We start from the raw sequence: 19,811 nt of genomic DNA, 5'->3' as shown, positions 1-19,811 counted from the left end.
TGTCCAGGCTGATTAAGAGATGACCTAGTAGGTTGTGTGCACCTGCCATCGAATATACTTTCATTTTACTAGATCTTATCTTGTCCAGCGCTCCAGCAAGGCAAGGCAAGCATTATCCAGAGAAAAACATCTGAGACGAGTCTGACCTGAGCTACTGGCAGAACTAGTCATCAACGTGGGGCTTGGTGACTCTGAATGGTGTCCTTAGGCTGCGCTGCCATAAGTAAGGGCTCTCTATAAATGTTAGACATCACAAGTTTTCATATGCCCCATTCAGGAAGGGCAACCGGCAATACAGAAGTACAGCAAAATGCACATGCTGCCCCGCCCTCCCCCCCCCCCCCCCCCCAGTCACTAACCACACGCGGTTCTCTTTCATAGCATTGGAACGCCCATCAGCCAGAGGAGGCACGGCTATTCTCTCGCCTCAGCTTCTCAAGTGTTGGAGTTTGTGACAGAGCTAGTTAAATATCTTCCTAGCAACTGTCTTTAAAACACCTCCCTGGCAAAAGTACCCCGCAATGTACTGTTTACCAAAGGGGGTTAATATATATATACTTTATATTTATATATTTATAATTATATATAATATATAAATACGGGCTTGGGATACTGAACTGCCCTGAGGATTAACCGTCAGTGGCTGGTTGGCGGGTTCCACCAGTCTTATCCCTTAATTAAGGGAAATGTTTAACCTTAGGGCCTAGAATTCAGTCCCAGGAACGCACGCGAGCGACTGGCGCGGCTTGGGCTTCGGCGCTCTCCGTAGCGCCCACCTTCGGGGGCGGGGTTCAATTCGGTCCCGCCCCCTCCGCTACACGCCGCGGTTGCGAACCACCGCACCGGAGCTGCTCGGCTGAGCCTCGGCGGCCGCGGAGATGAAACCAGAGCCGCGGACGCTGCCGCCGTCCCCCAACTGGTACTGCGCGCGCTGCAGCGACGCGGCGCCCGGAGGCATCTTTGGCTTCGCCGCGCGGACCTCCGTCTTTCTCGTCCGCGTGGGCCCGGGCGCGGGAGCGAGCCCAGGGGCGCCCCCGTTTCGAGGTGAGCCCCTCACGGGCCGGCGCAGTTCTTCCCGCCGCGCTCCCCGGGAGTCTGTAGGTCGCCGGCTCCGGCCGCGGGCGCACGTGGGCTCCATACACTCAGAGGGGCTAGCCCAAGCTAGATCCAGCGTTTACCGCGCTCCTGGCCTTCCTACCTCTGGAGTAGGGGGCTGTTCTCGGTTCCTGCTCCCGCTGGGCAATTACAAGATGCTACTTTTCTGTAGGATGAATGGGATGAGTCTGAATTTGTGCCAGATGCGGTGATGCTTGTCTGTGATCCCAGCTACTCGGGAGGCTGAGGCTGGAGGATTGCCGCGCGTTCAAAGCCAGCCTAGGGCCACACGAGTTCCAGGCCTACCAAGGTTCCATAGCAAGATCGTGACTCGAAAGGAAATGAAACAAACTAAAACCAAGATTTGCTTATGCCTTGCGATACGAAATACCAATTTACTCTACTCCTTATGACCCGTGGCAAGATTAAGTGAGTAGGGCTTTCACGTTCACCAGGTCCTCAGCCTGTGAACTTGGCTCAACAAAGGACGTGAACATTGCTTTATAGATAAGATGCTGAGGTACGAAGAAAACAAGCCTGGGTACAGGCACCACTGGCACCTGGCATTTATGTTAGGAGTCTAAGATGCTTTCGTTCCACGTGTGTTAAGTGACTCCCCATATAACTTCTTGTTCATCCAGCACCGTGCTGTCTGATTTGATAATGGTGTAGTTAACCAAGTCTCGTTTCACTTGCAGTTGTAGGAGAGTTGGTGGGACACACTGAAAGAGTATCTGGCTTCACTTTTTCTCATCACCTCGGGCAAAACAACCTCTGTGCCACCAGCTCAGATGATGGGACTGTGAAAATCTGGGATGTAGAGACCAAGGCTGTAGTGACAGAGCACGCGCTCCATCAGGTAACAGTTTGGCCTGAGTCCTCATAGAGTGTTTTAATATGTGTTCATAAGTTAGATATGTTGGAAGGTCCCTCAAAACCTTAAAAAAAAAAATAATTACAGTGCATGTTTTTGTTTAGAAAGCAAGCGTTTCGGGTAGGGGGTGCAGACTGCTTGCCTAGCGTACTCAAAGCTCTAGGGCTCAGTCCCCAGGACTGCATAAATTGTACACACCGATAAATCATAGTACTTGGGAACTGGAGGCAGAATTATTGGTTGTTCAAGGCCAGCCTGGGCTACAGGATCTCCTGTCTGAGAGAAAGGGGGGGGGAACAGAAAAAAAAGAGACACCACAAGTTAACTATGCTACCTATTTCTGAAAGTAATATTAAAGGATGGCTACATCTAGTCACTACGTCTTTCATATGTCTGTGCACCGGAAGAGGACATTCAGATCCCGTTATAGACGGTCAAAAGTTGCCATGTGAGCTCTGGGAATCGATCCCAGCAGCTCTGGAACAGCAGCCAATGCCTTTAACTAGTGAACCATCTCTACCCTCTAGTCACTAACTCTTGTCTGTGGCTGCTTTCATAATTTAACAACAGAGCTGAGGAACAGTGACTGACAGCTTGGCCTACAAAGTCTAACAGAGTCAAGAGAGTCCTATAAAATAACCCCACCCACCCCACCTGGCAAGCAGATAGAGACTTGGACTTTCCGAGTGCTTGCCTTGTAAGCCTGGTGACTTAATTTGAGCTTTGATATTTTGTTTCATTAATTTTACTTTATATGTGTGTGTTTTGTCTACATGCCTGGTGTATGTGGTGGTGAGAAGAGGTGAAAACTGAAGTTACTGATGAGTGCTGGGAACCAAAGCTCTGCAAGAGCAGCAAGTGCTCTTCACCCCTGAGCCATCTCTCCAGCCCCCTGAGTAGTTTAATCTCTGGAACCCACATAAAAGTAGGAGAGAACTGGCTCCCTGAAGGAGTCATCTGCCTTCCACACACTCAGCTCTGGAATATTCTCCCCCAAAACAATAAATATAAAACGTAGGGGCTGGAGAGATGGTTCATCAGTTAAGAGTACTTTCTACTGTCTGACCCAAAGGGCCCAAGTTGGGTTCCCATCACCCTTGTGGGGTGACCCATAACTAACTCTAGCTCCAGGGAATTCAGTGCCCTCTTCTGGCGTGCACGCGCGCGCACACGCACACACACACTCGCACGTGCACATACGTAAAAGTAAATATATACTAGCTAGGGAGTGTGTGTTTATGTCTGTATCCCTGTCCCCTGGCACAGTGTTGTATGGCTGCAATTCTAGTACTCAAGAGACAGAGGCAGGAGGATCACCTTGAGTACCAGGCCGGGCTGAACCACAAAGTGAGACTGTCTCAAAAAACACACAAAAAGTTCTAACTTTAGATTTACTGTATTGCTGTACAAGTAGTTACAGCATATTTCTTAAGTGCCTATAATGTGCCTAGCATTAGTCTGCTTTATAATACAACATTCACTCATCTGGCTTTGCTTTGTTTGAAGCACACAATATCAGCGCTGCATTGGTCTCCAACAGTTAAGGACTTAATAGTCTCTGGGGATGAAAAAGGAGTTGTTTACTGTTACTGGCTTAACAGAAATGACAGCCAGCACCTCTTTCCGGAGCCCAGGACCATTTTCTGTCTTACTTGTTCACCTCATCATGAAGATTTAGTGGCCATTGGGTGAGTACTGAGTCCTGTGCCGCCTGCTGATGGTTTCGCTTAATTTATGATCCTGCTTTTCATTTGCTTGCCTGTGTGCCTCGGTCCTCAGAGGAAGATGGCAGCCCTGGGTGCCATGTGTTCCTGGGATCTCTATCTAGATCCAGACTTTTCTCCATTCTCTCTCTTCCCATGATACTATGTTTTATTTTTTTCCCTCTTCCTGTCTAATTTTTCCAGCCATCTTACAAATTTTAGAAGTGTCTTTTCTGTTGGCTAACTTGGACTACCCTTGGATATGGCATTAATTCGAATGTCACATGACTTTGCTTTACATATATGAACTAGGGACGTAAATATCCTGACAGTTACTTCACAAACAGGACTGATAGAGAAAGCCAGCTCCATGAAACTATTTATGAAACCTTTGGATGTACAAAATAAGTTTGTGCCTTACTTGGGAACATTTCTAAAGAAAGGCTAGAGGTGCTAGATTTTAAGTCAAAAACATTGGCTGCCTCTAGGAAAGCAAAGCAGAAGTTTGGTAGGAGTAGGTGTAAGCTGTTTTGGTGGTTGTTTCTGGGTTTTGTTTTAAGCTAAGTAGTAGATTCTTTAATTCTTAAAGATTAAAGGGTTTTTGGTTTGGTTAGGGTTTTGTTTGTTTGTTGTCTTTTTTTGTATATGGATATTTTGCCTGCGTGTGTGTATGTGTGTGCACTGTGTGTTTGCAGTGCCCTGGGAGACCAGAAGAGGCCATCATATCCTCTGGGACTGGAGTGACAGATGGGTATGAGCTGCCTTGTGGATGCTGGGACTTTAGAGCCTCTGGAAGAGCAGCCAGTGCTTTCAACTGCTGAGCCATCTCTCCAGCCCCCAGTAGATATTTTTTAATATGTCTAAAATAATTCACTTTTTTTGTTTTGTTTTGTTTTGTTTTTTGAGACAGGCTGTCTCTGTGTAGCCTTGGCTGTCCTGGACTTGTTTTATAGACCAGGCTGGCCTTGAACTCACAGTGATCCTCCTGCCTCTACCTCTGCCTCCCAAGTGCTGGGATTAAAGGTGTGCACCACCACGCCCGGTGAAATAATTCACTTTTTAAAAAGCTATTAGAATTTCTCAGTTTCTGCTGAATTCATAGATTGACAGTTAGAACAGAAACAGTTCTAGGGTACAGAGTAACAGTTCTTGTTCGGTCTGTAGTCAGAAAGTAGTATCGTGTGGAGGATGTGGCTCTCGGGCAGAGCGCTTGTCCAGCATGCACAGAGTCCTGCATTCAGGTCCCAACACTGCATAAAGTAGGCACGTTGGCTCGTGCCTGTGGCCTCAGCACTTGGGAGGTGAATGCAGGAAGATAGAGGATCATCCTTCGTATATAGTGGATTTGTGACCAGTCTGCAATGCATGATGGCTGTCACAAAAAAGGGAAAAAAACGTTTATTAGCTAGCTGTCTTTATTTTTAATTCTCCCCCTTCAGAGCAGCAGCAGTACCGATAAGCTGTAAATCCAGCAGATGCTGGGAGAGGGGGGAGGGGCAGGGGAGAAGTCCTGTCTCTGGAGTTAGGTCAGCCCTGGAGGTCTGCAAACAGCTGGAGCAGGAGAATAGGCGTGGTGGAAAGGGCTCTTCAGAGAAGGAGTGCAGAGTTTAAGAGTCTCAGGGCAAGCATGCACACGATTTGAGCTGGGATCTGAAGAGACAGGAAGGAAGAGAGGGGAGAGTTACGCTACCTGGGTTAGAGTCAAAAAGGTGAGAGTGTTGCCAGTGCGAATCTGCGGGCCCCTGAAATGTTTCTAACTTACTTTTCAGCTACAAGGATGGCATAGTGGTTATCATTGACATCAGTAAAAAAGGAGACGTTATTCACAGGCTTCGGGGCCACGATGATGAAATCCACTCCATCGCCTGGTGTCCTCTGTCTGGTGAAGACTGTTTATCCATAAGCCAAGAGGAAAGTGCAGGTGAGAGACTGAAGGCTACCTCTGTTCTTTTTAGACTTAAAGAACTAAATTAGACTTGCAACTTCTGAGTTATACTTAGAGTGTGAGCCTCACGGATCAGACCAGGAAAGGGAGAGCTGAGTTTGGAAGTAACTTTTTAATCACAAGTGCATGTTCAGTGTAAGTTTAAAATAAAATCTCCATCTCTTTCCTAGAAGAACCTGACATTCCCAATGGGAAGTTTCCCGCAGAAGCCCCCATCACAAAAGGCTGCTACTTAGCCACGGGCGGCAAGGACCAGACCATTCGAATCTGGAGCTGTTCCCGGGGCCGGGGTAAGGTGGACGCACTGTCTGTCCTACTCCGGTTTCTGGAGACTGTGTCTCTTCGGCGGCAAAGCCTGCACTACATATTCTTACACAAATGTCTGTGTGTGGATACAGTACAATTAGCTACTTGTTTGTCTCATCTTGTTCCAAGAATATCTGTCCGAAGTTTTGTCTTGTCTTGTTGGTTTTTTTTGTTGTTGTTGTTTTGTTTTGTTTTTTGTAGGTGGGGGCCAGGTTTTGAGACAGGTCTCTCTGTGTTAGCCTTGGCTATCCTGGACTCACTTTATAGACCAGGCTGCCCTTGAACTCACAGCAATCCACCTGCCTCTGCCTCCCGAATGCTGGGATTAAAGGTGTGCCCCACCACGCCCGGCCCAAAATCTTACTAGAAAGTTGCTGTCCTTGTAGCTTGGTTCTGGTTCTTGTAGCTCTCTGTTCTGGACATCTGGCTTTTGTGTCTGTTTTCTGGTGCCTTCCAGAAGGCAAGGACCCCTGCTTTGCTGAGGAGCCCTGCCTGCCATGTAGAATAAGGCTGTCCTAGAACTTGCTGTGTAGACCAAGCTGGCCTCAAATTCACAGATATCCACCTTCTTCATCATAAGAACAGAAACAATGGACTGACTTTGACCCTCAAGAATGAAAACTTGAGCTGTACTCCTAGAGACAAATGCAGAATGAGTGATTCAGATTTAGCATGTGCGAGAGCACATGGACACGCTGGCTGTGCTCACATTGTCTCCAGATGTCTACCTATTGCTGTGGGGTAGAGGGTGTGTGCGTGTGAGCAGCCAGTGCTCGCCTCCTACCTTCATGTGGGTTCAAGGGATCAGACTCAGGTCATCAGATTTGTATGGCTAGCACTTTGCCCGCTGAGCTAGCTTGCCAGGACCATCACCTTGTTCACATTAGGCTAGATGTCCTCCCCTCCACCCAAGACGCCTGTGTGAGGCTCCCTGACTATGATGGCTGTCCACAGTGGCCTTGTGCTCCCCTTGTACAGCAGACCTGCTAGAGGGTGCTGAAGAAGTGCAGCTTTATGGACTCCATTTGGAACCTCCTGAGTCACATCTCTGAACTTGAACCCTGGCTTGCTTTTTTTTTTTTTTTTTTTTTTTTTGGCCAAGGTTTCTGTGTAGCCCTGGCTGCCCTTGAACTTGCTTTGTAGACCACACTGGCCTTGAACTCAGAGATCTGCCTGCCTTTGCCACCACACCCAGCTGGCATGTGTGTTTTTAAAGCTGTGCTTGTATTGTAGTTCTGATGATCAGTACCGATGATGTCTGGGTCAGTGCTGCTGAGGGTTTCCCTTTGAGGGTTGAACCACCCTTTCACAGGGATGGCATATCAGATATCACAGCAGAATTACAGTTACAGAGTAGCAGTGAAAACAATTTTATGGTTGGAGGTCACCACAACGTGAGGGGCTGTATTTCAGGGCTGTAGCGCTAAGAAGACTGGGAACCGCTGAACTAGGAGGAGTCCCTTAGGAGGAGTCTGTTGTCCTGCGTTTGTTGAAAATCTCAGGTTAGGTTCTCATTCTAATTAGGAACTCGATTTCCACACAGACACTGGCATGTGTGCATGTTTGTGTGTGCACATGTATCTGCAGGTCAAAGGATAACCTTCAGTGTCACTCCTCAGACACCAATTAAAGACAAGATTTCACTGACTTGGAACTTGACAAGTCAACTGGGCCGGATGCTCGGCCAGAGAGCCCTATTTCTGCCTCCCTAGCCCTTGGACAAGCATGTGCTTGGCTTTTTATGTGGGTCCTGGGGATCAAACTCAAATCCTGAGGCTTGCAAGACAAGCACTTTGTGAACTGGGCTGTCTCCCCAGCCTTCCCCAGACAAAGAGAAGGTTTTTCAAGTTTCTAAGCTAGCCTGTAGAGGCTTTCTTGGCCTAAATGTGGCTAGACTGGTGTTGACCTCTACCTTAGTAATGGCTCTGTAATGAAGGAGACGGTCTTTCTTGTGGGTGCGAGTGTGTGTGGAGGAGATGTTGGGTGTCTTCCCCAGTTCTTGTTTGTTTGCTTTTGCTTTTGTTTTTGTTTTTTCTCTCAGCCTTGTTTTTTGAGATAGGATCTTGGGAACTGCAGCTCAGCGATGAGGCCGGACTAGCGGCTGGTCAGCAAGCTCCAGGGGGTCTGCCTGTGTCTGGTGTGGGTTGCTAGGTGCTGGGGCCTGAGCTGAGTGAGGGCTTCATGCTCGCATGGCAAACACTAATCACTCCAGCCCCCTAAGGTTTTCCTGTTACTTAAGCAAACAACAGAGAGCTAACTAAGGATTTCTGGCAGGCTCCTGGGAGGCTCACTGTCTTGAAAGTACATTGGCTTTTCTAATCTACAGGTGTAATGGTTTTGAAATTGCCCTTTCTGAAGAGAAGAGGAGGGGGTGTGGACCCAACAGTTAAAGAACGTCTTTGGTTGACCCTTCATTGGCCTGAGAATCAACCAACCCAGCTGGTATCCAGTTGTTTTGGGTAAGTGTTGAGGTCATGCTTTCTAATAAATACTATTTTTCTGTTCAGATCTAGAGATTTCTAGGCTTATTGTACATTCAGAAAAATGGAGAACCAACCAGGGTTTATGTGATCATTGTTTAAGATGGAGTCTCACTTGTGGCATAGATTGGCCTAGAACTCAGGCTCCCCCTGCCTCAGGCTCTCAAGTGCCTTACCTTGCCCAGCCATCTTAGCATGAAATGATAGAGGGGAACATTCGTGATCCTGGGCCTCTTCATAGCAGTGACTCCTCATGCTGTCATTACAGGCTAAGCCACCTGTCTGTGTCCCGCCACCACTACACACACACTTAAACATGCTAGTTGAAAACCCTATGTGGTGTGGGTTGAGCTGCTCTATAAACTAGGGTTCCCGCAACCCCACCCCCTGGTCAGTTCATTGGCATGAGCCATTCAGAGAACTCAGCTCTTTATAAGGACATTCAAGGTACCGTTGAGATGCGCAAGGCAGCATGGGAAGAGAGGGCGTGTCTATTCCCTCTTTGGGTTTTATGGGATCTTCATTGCATACATGTGATTGATGGCAGCCTTGGCCATCGGTAATCAGCTTATCTTGACCCCTCCCCTAAGATGGAACTGGCACTACATGTCACACCTCGGTCCTGTCTGGCTCTGCTGAGTGACAAGCCCACATCTTGAAGCTACCTAGACACTGTAGATAATAGCTTAAAGTGCAAAAAGATACTTGCAGAGACACCTGACAGAAAAGAACAAAGGCTAAATATGTATGCCGCCCTGCCAAGCTTCCCTGGTTGCCAGAGACACTGAGAGAAGTTCATAAGCCTTAAAAAAAATTATTTATTATGTACAGAGTACTTTTTCTGCATGTATGGGTACCAGATCTTATTACAGATGGTTGTGAGCTACCATGTGGTTGCTGGGAATTCAACTCAGGACTTTTGGAAAAGCAAGCAGTGCTCTCTTAACCACTGAGCCATCTCTCCAGCCCCCCCCTCCCCTTTTTAAAAAGATTTATTATTATGTATACAATATTCTGCCTGCACGTGTGCCTGACTGCCAGAAGAGGGCACCAGATCCCATTATAGATGATTATGAGCCACCATGTGGTTGCTGGGAATTGAACCCAGGATTGTTTTCATTTTCTTTCTTTCTTTCTTTCTTTCTTTTTTTTTTTTTTTTTTTCAAGACAGGGTTTCTCTGTGTGGCCCTGGCTATCCTGGAGTTTGCTCAACTCACAGAGATCTATCTGTCTACCTCTGCCTCCCAGGTACTGAGACTAAAGGTGTACATGCCACCACCCAGCTTACGACAGATCTTGAAGTTTGCAAGTTATGGTTGACTTACAAATTAAAGCTAAATATGAAGAGAAATGTCTTTAAAAGATAGTACATGGATGTGGTAGCCCATGCCTGAAAAATACCAATCCTCCAGCAGCTGAGGCAGGAAGATCTTAATGCTAGCATGGACTACATAGTGAGTTCCAGGCCAGTATGGGATTATATATAGCAAGACTCTGTCTTAAAAACTTCTTTTAAAGATTTATTTATTTTATATGCATTGGCTTTTTGTCTCCCTGTATATCTGTGTGAGGGTGCTGGATTTCCTGGAACTGGAGTTACAGACAGTTGTGAGCTGCCGTGTGGGTACTGGGAATTGAACTCAGGTCCTCTGGACTAGCAGCCAGTGCTCATTACCACTAATCTCTCCAACCCCCAAAACACGTTTTTAAGAAGGCAGTCCTTCCCTCTGCTACCTTCCAGAGGCACCTCCTCTCCCTTCCTGGACATAAAGGAGAGGTGCTGTGCACTGCAGTTTCTTTGCTTTTTTTTTGAGACAGGGTTTCTCTGTGTAGCCCTGGCTGTCCTGGACTCGCTTTGTAGACCAGGCGGGCCTCGAACTCACAGCGATCCACCTGCCTCTGCCTCCCGAGTGCTGGGATTAAAGGCGTGTGCCACCACGCCCGGCTCTTTGCTTTCTTTCAAAACATTTCAGACACTTGTTTGCTTATTTATTGTGTGTGTTTGCACAAACACACCACAGCGTGTTGAGGGACAACTTTTAGGATTTTTTTCTCTCTTTCCATCATGTGGCTTCCAGGGGCAGGACTCAGGGCAGGCTTGGAGGCAAGTATTCTGCCCACCTAGCCACCATCCGCTCCTTGTTTATTTTCTGTTGTTGATATTTGTTTGTTGGCAAGGGGCCTCACTTTGTAGCTGTGGCTGTTCTGGAAGTCTACATAGATCAGGATGATCTCAAGCTCATAGACATCCACCTGCCTCTGCCTTGCAAGTGCTGGCATCAAGGGTGTGTCTCACCACGCCGGATTTCATTTGTGGCCGGAGCTGGGGCAGAGGTGGGCTCTCAATTTATAGTAGAGCTGTCCTTGATTTTGTAATCCTTCTGCCTCAGCCTTCTTAATAACTGTGTTGAGAAAGGTACACACTACCATACCTAGCACAAAAAAGTTGTGGTTTGGGTTTTTTGAGAAAGGGTTTCTCTGTTTAGTCCTTCCTGCCTGTCCTGGAACTCTTTGTAGACCAAGCTGGCCTCGAACTCACAGCAATCTGCCTGCCTCTGCCTCCCGAGTGTTGGGATTAAAGGCATGTGCCACCACACCCAGCATAAAAACAGTTCTAGTTGGGCATATAATAAATTTGTAAAACAGAAAGTGTGCCCAAGGCAGGCCCAGCAGTTGGGACTGACAGTCTAAGTTGATTGTAAATTCTGTCAGAAACAGATCAGCCCACTGTTAATTCTGAAAGAGTATTCCCCGTGGCACTTTCCATTCCTGTGAGAGCAGTATAGTGTTCTGCTTCCTGTCTGAGCCTCTTGAGCTAAGAAGTGGATTTAGTTTCTCTCTTGACCACACTACTCTTTTGGACTTTTAAGTTACCAAGGGAGCATTTAGCATGTTCCTTACAACTGAGGTTCCACACCTGGCTATATGGCCACAGTCTGGCTAGCTGGTAGAAGTATGCTCTTATTATTTCAGAGGCGAGCTGCTGCTGTGGGACCTCACCCAGTCTTGGAGACGGAAGTACACACTCTTCAGCACCTCAGCAGAAGGACAGAATCATTCCAGAATAGTCTTCAACTTGTGTCCTCTGAAGACTGAGGATGGCAAGCAGCTGCTGCTGTCCACCTCCATGGACAGAGATGTAAGACCTGGCTTCTGCCTTTGTTCAGAGAAATAGTGTGTCACAGGGGTGGGATGGAAGGTGTCAGTCCTACCTTCTAGTTCAGAACCTCTGCGGGCAAGTGCACTGGCTATGGCAACCGCAGTCCTGTGAGAAGCTACTAGAGTCAGCTCTCCAGCCCAGGCTGGCTTTGAGTTCCCCATTACCTTGAACTTCTGACCTTTTGCCTGTGCCTTCCAAGTGCTAAAGTTACAGACATGAGCCACCCACCACAGTGGGGATTGGAGCCATGGCTTCATGCTAAGCAGGTGCTCTTCCAACAGAGCTGTGGCCCCCCAGCCCCTAATTTCATCCTGGGTGTGAAGTGCATGGCTCAGCAGGCAGCAGCTCTTGATAGTCCTTGGGGAGGCCATGCACATCCATCCGGAGTTGGAAGAGGAGGTTAGCAGTGCTGTGACCTGGGAGGTGGCAAGCCTGCGTTCTCCATCCATGCACAGCAGCAAGCTGACTCCACTAAACACATCTGGGAGTAAGAGTGCTCCCGGATTGCTTTGAGCTTTATGAGATACTGCAGATTTCTCATGAGAGAAGCTTCTTCCAGTTCCCTGTGGAAGAATTAAATCTCATTTGAAATATTTAATTCTAGCCTAGTGTGGTGGCACACGCCTTTAATCCCAGGATTTGGGAGGCAGAAGCAAGTGGATCTCTGTGACTTCGAGGCCAGCCTGGTCTACAAAGCGAGTCCAGGATAGCTAGGGCTACACAGAAAAACCCTGTCTTGAAACAATGAAAAAAGAAAAGAAAGAAAGAAACATTCAATTCTAGCTAGATGGTGTGACATGCCTTTAATTCCAGTATTTGGGAAACAGAGGCAGATGAATCTTCGAGTTTGAGGACAGCAGTTCCAGGAAAAACAGGGCTACACGGGGAAACCCTGTCTTGTGAGGGGACTGATGGGGGGGGGGTGAACTATTTAATGCCTAACCCCATTTTTGTGCTTTTTCTAACCTTTACTTGTCTTAGGTAAAGTGTTGGGACATGGCCACCCTGGAGTGCTGCTGGACTTTGCCTTCTCTCGGAGGCTTTGCCTACAGCCTGGCTTTTTCTCCTGTGGACGTGGGCTGCCTGGCCATAGGTGTTGGGGATGGCATGATCCGGGTGTGGAATACACTCTCCATAAAGAACAACTACGATGTGAAAAACTTCTGGCAAGGAGTCAAGTCCAAGGTTACGGCGGTAAGGGGCCTTCTGGGGGACTTTTCCATGCAAGCTTTTAGTGAAGAGTCTGAAAAGGAGACTTTCGACACTGCTAATTTGTGTGAATTCTGTTGGAAATCAAAGGATGTTTAAACATGCTGAAGCATGAACTTCTCACTGTGTTAGAATCTTTCTTCAGTTCACAGAGTGCTGTGCACGGCACTTGTATGTTTAAGGGATGTGCATTAGCCCTGGGTTGTGCTGACAGTGAGAGTGCAGCGAGCTGCAGTCAGTTCTTCCCTCCGTCGGTAGTGAAGGCGTGGGGACAAGGGCTTTCTCCTGCCGAGTTACTACAGGCCCTTAATTAACAATGAGAATTAAATGAAGAGCAACAAAGTTTCCAGGGGCTGGAGAGATGGCTCAGTGGTTAAGAGCACTGTCTGCTCTTCCAGAGGTCCTGAGTTCAATTCCTGGCAACGACATGGTGCCTCACAACCATCTATAGTGAGTTCTGATGCCCTCTTCTGGCGTGTAGGTGTACATGCAGATAGAGCACTCATACATAAAATAGATACATAAGTCTTTTTTTAAAAAAGAAGAAAGTTTCCCAGGAGACAATCAGGGCTGCATACAGACTCCTTGCTGTGCACTCGACTCACTCCCATCTGGATCCTTCTCTTGTAGCTATGCTGGCACCCAAACAAGGAAGGCTGCTTAGCCTTCGGAACTGATGACGGGAAAGTGGGCTTGTATGACACCTGCTCCAACAAGTAAGTATGACTCTCTCCTGCTTAGTGACCAGAGCATCTGTGTGTAAAGCTTAACTTGTAGTTCATCAACCTGGCATACGATACAGCTGTTATAGAGTAAAAGCTGATACTAAGGTTTAAAACTCAGAAGTTTCTTTCTTTTTTTTTTTTTTTTTTTTTTTTTTTAAGGATTGATTGATTTATGTATACAACATCCTGGCTGCGTGTGTGCCTGCCAGAAGGGGGCACCAGATCTCACTATAGATGGCTGTGAGCTGCCATGTGGGTGCTGGGAATTGAACTCAGGACTGCTGGAAGAGCAGCCAGTGCTCTTAACCTCTGAGCCATCTCTCCAGCTCCCAGAAATTTCTTTTAAAAAAAATTTTTTTTGAGGGGTTGAGGACGTAGCTCAGTGATAGAGACCTTGATTAGCATTCACGAAGTCCTGGGCTTAATATCTAAGACCTCATAAACTGGAGGACAGGTGCACACCTGGGACTCCAGCATTTAGCAAGTAAAAGCAGAAAGACCAAGAGTTATAAGCCAGCCTTGTCTACACAGAGATCATGTCTCAAGAAGAAGAAAGAAAGAAGAAGAATTAGTTTTTCAGGTGAGGATAGTGTAGCCTGTCTGGTATTTAAGAAACACCAAAATAAACCAGTGACTTTTTGTACAAAAGTTTTCAGATACACATGAAGCTGAAAGATTAGTGTAGAAGCAAATGTGCCTGTTCTGCTTTATCTGTGGTTCTTGATGTGCCGTGTGAATCAGGGCAGAACTAGGAAAACAGTTAACTGGTAGTGATTGGCAGACCACATGGCTGCAAAGCCTGACCTGCTCACTGTCTCATTATGAAAAAAGATATGAGAGCCATTTCTAGTCTGCACACCCTCCTCTCTGTCTCTTCTCTTTTCTTTGCTGTGCTAGGGATCTGTCTTAGGCACTTTTCCACTGCTGTGATAAGACACCATTACCAAGATAACTTACAAAAAAAAAAGTTTAATTTGGGGTTCACAGTTCATGACTGGCATGGCAGCAGGCAGGCAGGCAGGCATGGCACTGAGCAGTAGCTGAGAGCTCACATCTTAATCCGCAAGTAGGAGACAGAGCTAACAGAATGGTGCTGGATTTTGAAACCTCAAAGCCTGCCCCCAGGGACACACTTTGATCAAGGCCACACCTTCCCAAGCAGTTCCACAAGTGGGGACCACCATCAGGCCTTGTGAGTGCTGATCATCCAAGTCAACTCCCCGCCTCTATGTGCAGTGCTTTAAGTATTCGTGCAGAGCCTACCTGTGCTTGACTATTTCTCCTTTCCTGCTTAAAAGCGTCTTCAAAGGGGTATGTAACTAAACAAAACTTTGCTGATTTAAGTAGCACTAAATCACCCCATAAGCTGAGTAGTCATCCCACTGGTAGTTAAGCTGTGTGGTAGGATGTTGCCTTGAGCCAAAGAGGTTTGTATTGTCTCTCAGAGTGCTCTAAGTGTGTGATATTCAGTCTGCAGCGTAGCTCCCACAGCCACAGGTTCTGGAGTTCTAAATCCATACCAGCTAGATCATGGTTGACACTAAAAGTCACAACAGTGCCGTCTCTTCCCAGTGCACCCACAGCTAGCTAGCTACCTTCTGGTTTTACTGCCGTGTAAGGATGTGGTGCTGCCTAGTTTGGCATGGTGGTCACACCTCTAGTCCCAGCACTCAGGAGACAGGCAGATGGGTCTCTGAGTTCCAGGACATCCAGATCTACAGCCTATTTCAGAAGGGGGTGGAGGTTGAGTGGTCTCTCATCTTCAGCCTGAGGTTGGGTGACTGTTTGTAACAGCCTCAGTACCCCTTCAAAGCTACAGAAGCATTGTTACGGGTTCTTTAGAGAAACAGAAGAGAAAAATGCTCCTAGCTGGCCTGGATGTGCGGTACAGTTGGGACTTGTCTTGGTAGTGGTTATTATTACATGTTAAGTCAAGTGCTTGCTAAGTTAAGTTGTTTTTCTCTAATACCCACAACTGTGTGTATAAGAAGGGGCCTTTCAGAGAAAGGTGGTCTGTTTCCTAGTGGGCCTTTTTCTTCACATCATCCTGTTTCCCATCCACAGACCTCCACAGATTTCAAGCACGTATCATAAGAAGACTGTATACAGGTTGGCTTGGGGGCCACCAGTCCCCCCTATGTCACTTGGTAAGTGAGTGTATTAAGTTAATACACATGGGTATATTCTTCTACTTTAAATCTAGAGTCTGAAAGCTGAGGTCATAAATGTTCTGGTGCAGTTGTGTGTGTGTGTGGTGTGTGTATGTGTATGTCTGTCTGGTATGTGTTTGTGTAGTGTGTGTGGTCTATGAGAACAGCAGAGGTGAGTGGTCATGCTAAAGGAAAGCCTTGACTTCTGCCTCCCCCAGCACTGAAGTATTGCGCTTCTTTCTGAGCTGGGTCTTATACTGTGCAGAGTACACTCAGGCTGGGTGCTGCCCTTTGATTACTCAGCTCTGCAGCATTCTCTCCTGTCGTTCTACCCCTCCTCACTTTCCCTAAAGTAATCTGTCTTTCTTAATAGCTTTTAAAATGCGTCAGAATTTTCCACACTCTTTCTTCCTGCGCTGAAGTGTCTGGAGTCCTTAGTGCCAGCTTTATGCAGAGACAAGAGAGTTGCTCTGCAAACCTCCTGTTTGCAAGGCAAATGAGAGCTGTGCCCTGAGACCATGCCTTGGTCATAAGATGTCCTGAACTCTGTGTTTACACAAACAGTAAGGATCTCATTTCTGGAAGAAAAGCTACATTGTCAGAAGCTTTTATTTGAGATCATAAAGATTTCTCTGATCATATCTTGAGTGTCACTGCTCTTAAATGTCAGAAAGTCTTCACAGTGAACAGTATTCTGTCCGCATTGCTTTCGGCTTGGCTTTGTCCCAGCATGCTGAATCACTTCCCACATAAAGCCTTCCTCGTGCTAACAGTGCAATGCACTGTGCTAACAGTGTAGCTTTGGAAGCAGCTGCGCTGGTGAAGTGAGAGACTCAAGAGCTTCTCTTTTGTAGGAGGAGAAGGAGACAGACCTTCCCTCACGTTGTACAGCTGTGGCGGGGAAGGCGTTGTGCTGCAGCACAACCCCTGGAAGCTCAGCGGAGAGGCCTTCGACATCAACAAACTCGTGCGGGACACCAATTCCATTAGAGTAAGTTCCAGCGGGCTGACGTCCACTCAGCTTCCCCTGGTGTGTCTCCCTTACTCAAGGACATCTGTAAAGATGCCATTGTGCTTAGCCCAGACTTCTCAGATAGTTGAAAAAGCTACTGTGAATTTGTAGGTTGCCTGCTAGACCTCAGAGGTCTTTGTCATTGAGTAAAGCAAAGAACTAAGTGGAGGTGGGGAGGCTAAAATTGCAGTGGTGATGGTAAAGAAAATCTTCACTATCTTCACTGGGAAGCACCCTTTCCTTTCTATTTCTTTCCTTTTTTTTTTTTTTTTTTTTTTTTTTTTTTTTTTTTTTTTTTTTTTTATTTCTTTCTTTTATGTTTCTTTTTGAGACAGGCTTCAGCATATATAGTCCTGGATGGCCTGGAACTCACCATGTAGACCAGCCTGTTCTCAGATTCATAGAGATCTTAAGTGCTGGGAGTAAAGATGGGCATCCTTTTAACTCTACCCCTTTCATCTAGAGTGCTCTGCTGATAGTGACTGCATATGGTGGTGCTCAACTTCTCATTAGCCCAGGCTGCCTTCAAGTTCCCCATCCTCCTTCCTCAGCCTCCCACGTGCTGGGATTGCAGAAATGGGCCTGCTGCACTCAGTTGTACATGCACAACAATACAGAAAATTCTCTTGAGTCCTTTGCCTAGATCTCACATTCAGTCACATTTGCTGTAACTCTTGTGTCAGTGTATTTGTATGAGTCGACTTTTCTTTTTCTTCTTCTTCTTTTTTTTTTTTTTTTTTTTTTTGAGCAAGATCTAATAGGTATGCACCACAATGCTTGGCTTGGTTTGTGTGTTTGTTTGTTTTTTGGTTGTTTTTTTTTGTTTGTTTGTTTGGTTGTTTTTTCCTTTTTCAAGACAAGGTTTCTCTGTGTAGCCTTGACTGTCCTGGACTCACTTTGTAGACCTGGCTAGCCTCAAACTCACAGCAATACGCCTGCCTCTGCCTCCCAGTGCTGGGATTAAAGGCCTGCACTACCACGCCTGGCTTTTATTTTTAAAGATTTAGTTATTATGTATACAGTGTTCTGCCTGCATGTACATCTGCAAGCCAGAAGAGGACATCAGATCATATTATAGATGGTTGTGAGCCACCATGTGGTTGCTGGAAATTGAACTCAGGACCTTTGGAAGAGCAACCAGTGCTCTTAACCTCTGAGCCATCTCTCCAGCCCCACCCCAGCAATTTTCTTTTTCCTCATGATGCCATTGATTTGTAAGATGAAGAGTAGAAAGAAAATGCTCATGCCCACGCCTGACTTGTTTGCTTTCTAGTACAAGCTGCCGGTTCACACAGAGATCAGCTGGAAAGGAGATGGCAAAGTCATGGCCCTTGGCAATGAAGATGGGTGAGTGTGTCCCTCACAGAAAGCTCTATGATTGCAACTCTCCCTGGCTGGCCAAGGGCTATGCGATGCCCAGTAGTAGTCCCATATGTTCTGTCTTAGGATTCACTGTGCATCTCCTCAGCTGATCTGGACTCCACATCTTTGCGAACACAGAATTATTTGAGTCTTTACAACTCAGTGATGGCTATTGGAATCTCACTGTATTTTGTTCATTGTTCACTATAGTCATAGTTTTGGGGGTTTTTGTTTTGCTTTATTTTGTTTCAGACATAAGCTCTTAATTCTCTCACCCATACCTCCACTGACAGCTAGTTCCTGGTTCCTCCAGAGAGAAGGACCTCTGTCAGGGATAGAGTGCTTTCTATCTCCCCTTCCCTGGACTGAGAGGAAAGGGGAGGGCTATTAGCACAAGACAAAACTCCACCAGCCACGGTTCTCATCCTGCTATGGCTTGTTCCAGATCAATAGAAATATTCCAAGTCCCCAACTTGAGACTGCTCTGCACCATCCAGCAGCACCACAAGCTTGTGAACGCCATCGCCTGGCACCATGAGCACGGCAGCCGTCCAGAACTGAACTGCCTCCTGGCTTCCGGCTCCAACAGTGCAGTCATCTACGTGCACAGCCTGAGAACTGTCCTAGGTAACACTGGTAACACTGACTTCTGTGCTGGGGTGACTCGGAACTTTCGAGACAGTCTCATGTTGCCCAGGCCGGCCTCGGGTACCCAAGGATCACCTTAAACACTCTCCTGCCTGTGCCTTCTAGTCGCTGGGTTGCACCTGGCACTTCCGTGTCTTAACTATTCTGGGACCCTATGCCTAGGGAAGATCCTTTAAAATACAGGCAAAATGAGAGGCTTCAGGTTGATTTTTTTTTTTTTTTTAAGATGAGAGAATTTAGCAGCAGCAGAGAAGACCATATTACCAAAACCTGTTGGGTTTCTTCAGGTAAAGGAACTGACAGTGACTAGAAGCACAGAACAGCTATTGTTTCTGCAGTTTGGTTTTCTCTGGTATTTTCTCACAAGTAGCTTCAGATGATCTGTTACTACCTAGAATGCTGTCTGAGTACAGATGTATGTGTTGGTGGCCTTTACCTAACATGCTTCCTATAGTAAGCTGCATGTCAGGCCCTGTCAGTGAGCTACATTCATTTTTTATTTTTATTTTTATTTATTTATTTTTTAAGATTTATTTATTTTATTTATTACATATGTGCTTTATCTGCAGAAGAGGATATCAGATTACATTATAGATGGTTGTGAGCTACCATGTGGTTGCTGGGAATTGAACTCAGGACCTCTGGAAGAGCAGGCTGCGCTCTTAACCACTGAGCCATCTCTCCAGCCCCTACATTCATTTTTTAAAAAATAATTTTATATAATTTCCTCTTTCTTTCCTCACTCTAAACCCCTCCGTGTACCCACCTCACTCTCAAATTCTTGGGCTCTTTTTTTTCTTTAATTGTTGTCCATATATATTCCTAATACATTAGTGTAACCTGCCCAGTCCATATAATGTTGTTAGTATGTTTATGTTTAAGGGTTAACAGTTTGGTGTTGGATAACCAATTGATGTGTTCTTCCCTGGGGAAGGCTGTTTCTTCCTCTCTCAGTATCTCTTAGTTGCCTGTAGCTCTCTTCTAGTGTTGGCCTCATGAGCCTTTCCCCTCGTACATTCAAGCCTCCTCCCTTCTATATTAGCATGTCTAGTGGTGTCATCTTTGTTCAGGTCATGTTTGGGCAGCCATACTGGTTAGAGGAGACACAATCTCACAGCAAATTCTCTGACTCTGGCTCTTAC

The 19,811-nt window shown here is 46.5% G+C and overlaps 1 protein-coding gene across 2 annotated transcripts in view; it reads left to right on the top strand.

Annotated features, from left to right (window-relative positions):
* The first annotated feature begins 807 nt into the window (after positions 1-807).
* Gemin5 (gem nuclear organelle associated protein 5) overlaps positions 808-19,811 on the top strand; it is a 47,885-nt gene continuing 28,881 nt past the window's right edge. For both annotated transcript variants that reach the window (XM_051167411.1, XM_051167410.1), the window contains exons 1-13: positions 808-1,044; positions 1,794-1,954; positions 3,476-3,657; positions 5,442-5,593; positions 5,788-5,907; positions 8,250-8,382; positions 11,377-11,542; positions 12,545-12,757; positions 13,403-13,488; positions 15,562-15,644; positions 16,502-16,638; positions 17,933-18,006; positions 18,467-18,648. In XM_051167411.1, coding sequence (XP_051023368.1) covers positions 879-1,044; positions 1,794-1,954; positions 3,476-3,657; positions 5,442-5,593; positions 5,788-5,907; positions 8,250-8,382; positions 11,377-11,542; positions 12,545-12,757; positions 13,403-13,488; positions 15,562-15,644; positions 16,502-16,638; positions 17,933-18,006; positions 18,467-18,648 — 1,855 coding nt within the window. In that variant the 5' untranslated portion in view covers positions 808-878. The remainder of the gene's footprint in view (positions 1,045-1,793; positions 1,955-3,475; positions 3,658-5,441; positions 5,594-5,787; positions 5,908-8,249; positions 8,383-11,376; positions 11,543-12,544; positions 12,758-13,402; positions 13,489-15,561; positions 15,645-16,501; positions 16,639-17,932; positions 18,007-18,466; positions 18,649-19,811) is intronic.

Source organism: Acomys russatus, chromosome 25 (genome assembly GCF_903995435.1).
Source record: "Acomys russatus chromosome 25, mAcoRus1.1, whole genome shotgun sequence".
NCBI classification, from domain to species: domain Eukaryota; kingdom Metazoa; phylum Chordata; class Mammalia; order Rodentia; family Muridae; genus Acomys; species Acomys russatus.
Note: the sequence above shows the minus strand (reverse complement) of the source record. Positions and strands in the feature narration are given on the sequence as shown.